Source organism: Argentina silus (assembly GCF_951799395.1).
Source record: "Argentina silus genome assembly, chromosome: 5".
In the NCBI taxonomy this organism is placed as follows: Eukaryota; Metazoa; Chordata; class Actinopteri; order Argentiniformes; family Argentinidae; genus Argentina; species Argentina silus.
Window position 1 is genome coordinate 12,881,177 of NC_139659.1, and position 5,000 is coordinate 12,886,176.

At 47.1% G+C, this 5,000-nt stretch overlaps 2 protein-coding genes across 2 annotated transcripts in view; both read right to left on the bottom strand.

Moving 5' to 3' along the window:
- Positions 1-609, bottom strand: part of camkk2 (calcium/calmodulin-dependent protein kinase kinase 2) — a gene marked incomplete at its 5' end in the record, with an annotated part of 12,343 nt that extends 11,734 nt beyond the window's left edge. The window contains one exon of the mRNA XM_083670257.1: positions 64-609. Coding sequence (XP_083526383.1) covers positions 64-609 — 546 coding nt within the window. The remainder of the gene's footprint in view (positions 1-63) is intronic.
- A 3,914-nt stretch (positions 610-4,523) lies between these two features.
- The window catches only part of snrpd3l (small nuclear ribonucleoprotein D3 polypeptide, like), a 2,050-nt gene continuing 1,573 nt past the window's right edge, over positions 4,524-5,000 (bottom strand). Inside the window, exon 4 of the mRNA XM_083669563.1 lies at positions 4,524-4,767. Coding sequence (XP_083525689.1) covers positions 4,703-4,767 — 65 coding nt within the window. The 3' untranslated portion in view covers positions 4,524-4,702. The remainder of the gene's footprint in view (positions 4,768-5,000) is intronic.

The following is a 5,000-nucleotide window of genomic DNA, read 5'->3' on the forward strand; positions in this document are numbered from 1 at the left end:
CTATGGGAGGTACAGGGGCGTGGTCCTATGGGAGGTACAGATAAACAGGGTCCTGTGCTCTACCTGCAGGTCGGTGATGGAGACGCGGTGAGACTCCACGGTGGGCCTGCGGGGCAGGCGGGGGGAGGAGTGGGGCGAGGTGATGGGTGAGTAGGGCAGCGAGGGGTAGATGTAGCGCCCGTTGATCCCCGGGGAGGTGCAGGGGGACAAGGCCGTCTGGGAGCGCTCCTGCAGGGACAGCTTCCTGTCCGACAAGTTCAGTCTTCCCCGGTGGGGTTCGGGGAAAAGAGCCACAGGGCGGCCCAGGGTCACCGTGTGGGAGAGGAGGTCGCAGGAAGGGGCGAGGTAGGGGGGCGCGGTGGCGGGCTCGGGGGTCTCGGAGCTATCCATGTCCTCCACCTCCTCCTCCTCCTCGCCGCTGGGCTCATACTGCGTTACCACGATGAGGGACTCCATGCAGTCGTCAGGGTAGGGGTTCAGAGGCAGCGCCGGGGCGGGGCAGCTGCACAGCAGGTCAGGCAGGGGCTGCGTGGTGGGCAGGGCCGGGGGGGCATGGCCGCAGGGTGACGGGGGCTCAGCAGTGGGCCAGGAGGACACACAGGGAAACATCACAACTGTCTCCAGAGCACATAGACCGCTGCTCCATCAGTGGGGTGACCTCAGGAGACCTGGACACTGGGACAGAGAGGAGAGAACATACAATAACTTCAACTCTATCAAGAGAAAACATGCAAAAATCGAATTGGTGGCTTCCCTCTCTTGTAATCGCAGGCAGTAGTACCTAGACCCAGTAATCCTGAAATTGTAAATCAGCCTGTACTACCTTGCTCAAGGGCACAAGAGCCAGATGACCCACCGGGAATTTTAATCTGCATCCTCTCTGCTAGACCTAGGTTATCACACAGCTATTCTAAATCAAATCCAAAACAGGGGGAGGTAAGAATCAACCCATCACTGCAAGAAGATCACACAGAGAAAACTCATCAATACTCTTGCGAACCAAGACCGACCTTTCATCTTCTCAGTCTACCGCTGTACCTGGCTTTGATCTTTCCTCACATTCAAAGAAGCACATGCTGACAAATAAAAACAGAATAGGGGCGAGGGACTTCATTTCTGAAAGGTACCGTCATTCCAAAAAGAACGCCAGCGGGAATGAGACAGGACAGGACTAGCCTCTGTCACCGGGCTACTGTAGCTCACCTCTATCACAAGTAACAACCTTGTTTCCAGCCCAATCTGAGACCATTATCTGTGGTGGTGGTGGTGGTGGTGATTCTGCCTGGCAGAGAGGAGTGGGAGAGTGTGTTTTTCATCAGGTTGATTCCTGTCATGTTGCTGAGGGGATTGCAGCTCTGCGTGTGTGGGAGCTGAGTGGGCCACACCAATAGGAAAAATAAAAGCAGGCATAGAAAGAAAAACAGACATTGTTCTCTCAGCCAAGTTCAGAATGAGAAGAGCGTGTGGGATGAGGGATGAGACGCCCCCCCTCCAGGTGGCCTCGCTTCCACTCTCTCGCCTCCACATGACGTCTATCCCTCGTCTCTCTCTCTCTCTTTCCCTTTCTCTCTCTCTCTCTCTCTCTTTCCCTCTCTCTCTCCCTCTCTCTCTCTCTTTCTCTCTCTCTCTCTCCTGAATTCCTTTTTGCTCTCTACTCGACTCCCCCTCTTTCCACCTTTCGTTCACAATATCTCTATTCATCTGTGTCCTTTCTAGCTGCCTGTAAATGTCCGTCTAAAATGTCTCTCTCTCTCTCTCTCTCTCTCTCTCTGTGTCTGTCTGTCTCTGGCTCCCCCTCCTCCGACTGCTCCCAGCCCCACCTCAGTCAAGTCTCCCACTCAGAGTGGAGTAGCCAGGCGCTAATGTGTCTTTGCTACCTGATGTACTACACACTGACCCCTATTCCATTACATACAAGACAACCCCCCCCCCCCCACCCCCACCCCCTACACACCCACCAGGCACACATCCACTCAGGGGGAAATAACATCTTAATGTATTTCTGCTTTTCTTTGAAGAAGAGAAATCTTCCTAGATTATGTAATAGGCAACACTGGTAGAAAAGCTTTTTACTACATTAACCATTAAGGTCACATTAAGTTGCCCCTATATACCCGCATAGCAACTCTATTGTACTCCATACTAACAACACTGTATGAAAATACTGCTAGATAGCATATTAGTTATTGATTTGTAATTACATAGTAATGGGGTTCATAAGTTTATGTCATAACACAAGTGGAAGAATACCCTGAGGTATTCTAACCCTAACCTAGCCTTAGTAGTTTAGCATATCAACTTAGTAGGGAGTGATTCAAAACGAAACCAACGATGCTCAAGCTACATTGAGCTTTGTATAATATCAGAGTGCAGTCACCTTGCCAAGCTTGAACGACTTTGATCTCTGACGGATGGTGAGGAACAGATCAGGACTTATTTGCACACGCGAGACGCTAACGCACACAGTCTTGAGGTTACGTTAGGCTATTCAAAGCACACACGCTGTCAACAGACTTTGCTGTCACTATTCCTTAACTTAAATACAATCCTTATCATGAAACATGAAAAGACAGCAACAATCAACTTCCCCACTCCTAGAGATATCATACTGAAGCCAACTTCACTGATCCCTCATTACAGTGGCGCTTGATGAAGAAGCTTGCCCCGTAAAACAAACAGATGTTGCCTTGGTCCAGATGCTACAGCCTCCTAACATAGGCCGAACAAAAGTCACATGATCTGACCATCGTTGTTAAACTGGCTAGGGGGAGGAGGGGGCGGGGGTTATCAGGATCTGGGGGTGGACAACAACACTCATACACAGAGCAGGACCATCTGGAGCAGCAAAGTATTTCTCAGCATCATTAACAGATCAACATAACAGCCCTGTCACTGATCTGCGGTCCAGATAAGCCCCTGTGGACAGGCAATATGACTGTCCTCTCCCAAGCACCATACTGGAATTTGTGTGTAAAGCCTAATCGGGTCTAAATTGATTGATAGACACATGGAGTCTGTCACCGCTGTCTGTCAAGTGTATGGAAAATGTAAGTTATCATGGTGAGTTACTATATGGTTCAGGCTTCGTTGTTCTTCTGACAAACCCACGAATCATTTTCACAAATCAACACTGAGAAACGCAAGGCTAGCCTAGTTGACATATCTGCACATCCGAGGACACAGTTTTCGTTGGTACCCAGAGGCAGGAGGATGCTTCCGATGACCCGCTTCTGTCACTGGAAAAACACATGGGATTTAGGAAGCGAGGTGTGGGGAGGGCACACACACAGCCTAGTAGTCTTAGCTCTTAGTTTGCAAAAAAAAAAAAACATCGGCAGCGAATTAAGCGTACCGTACTTTAATTAAGTTTTGATATCTTAATAATGCGAACCGTTATCTTGTTACTAGTAGAGCAATTCCTGTCTTAAGTCGACCAAAATGAGCGACTAATAAATTATGCATAATGCAAAAGGACACACAACGCAACATCAAAGGCCCCATGCACGGATCATTGCAGATTGTGGAAAACAACTCCACAACATCTGACAATATTTCCGGAAAAGCGAATAAAGCTGTCACTTGTTTCACTTCATTGCCAACGACAACAGTCCTTAGATAACCGAATGTGTCAGCAACGAAGGCTGCCTGCCAGAGTCTATTGGCTGAACGAGCCAGTAAAAATGTATTTGTACTGGTTAAAACATAAACATGGAGTAAGTATACCTATACGTTTGCACAAATTAGACAACTGAAAGGCTGGTTGCCTACACATATCGCCCTGTTAGCTAGCTACAAGGCTAGAAAGCTAGCCTCGGATGTTGGGGAAGACAACCTCGGGTGTTTCAGGGGGAAATAATTCATCCAACTCAAACGTGACGGGAGATTGAATGACTACCTCGCCAAACACGGTCCAGAAACTTACCTTGTGTGCAACTCAACGGTGCAACTATCAATAAAGAACGGTGCTTCTCGTGCCTTCAGTCCTCGGAGCTGTAGCTAAGATAACGGAGATGTTCCTGCTACACTAGCTGAGAGACACTACCCGGAGCATCGTTGTGATAGGTGGCAAGCATCTTCTGATGGACCAATCGAGCTCAGTACTAAACAGAGCCCGTGTGGCCAGGGGATGAAATGTTGGTGGGTGGTTATAATAGCATTGATAATTAATATGCATTTCCCCTCATACGAACGTAATTATGTACACCATACGCATGATTGCGTACATAAAACATCACTAGAACTCGGCATCCTCCCCCCCTTAATGTCAGTCAGAGCAAAACTAAATCCATTTGCGCGGGTTATGGCAGTGAAGACTACTAGTGAATATTCTGGCTCCATCGTGTGGAAGCTAACAGAACACATCCACCAACAGCCTGACAACGCACAAAGCGTCGGATGATTGAGCCATCAATAAAACGGTGAGATCCTTGTCTAAAATGTGAGACTTTATTTAAGCCAAGCCAAAAAGTAACCTTAAAGCCACCATCTAGTAATCAATCAGTAAGACACGTTTAAAGACAGGATAGCACAATGAAATAACATTTATTTAAAATAAAAAATAAAAAGAGATAAAAAAGGTGACAACAAAAACAGCTGTTTGCCTTGCAAACTGTAAAAGACCATCTGATCCAATTGACAAGAAAAAAAAAGAAGAAAAAAAACACTGTACAATGCAAGAATTTAAAATGAGATATTGCAGAAACTATCGTCGCTTCTGGAAGATGTTTCCTCTTCCCATTCCTCCACGACCCCGTCCTCTTGCAGCCACTGCAGAAAAGAGAAAAATCTGTTAAGAAAATGTCCTAATCTCTGAAAGTAATACGAATTCAGCTCTAACGATCAGTTTCCCAGACCTAGATTGAACCTGGTCCTAGACTAAGAAACATTAGAGTGACTTATTCCAGACTTTTCCCCCAGACACAGATTTAACCAAACCCTTGACTAATTTGCAATTTCATGTATAGGATTAGGTTCAATCTGTCTAGGAAACCACTCAACAT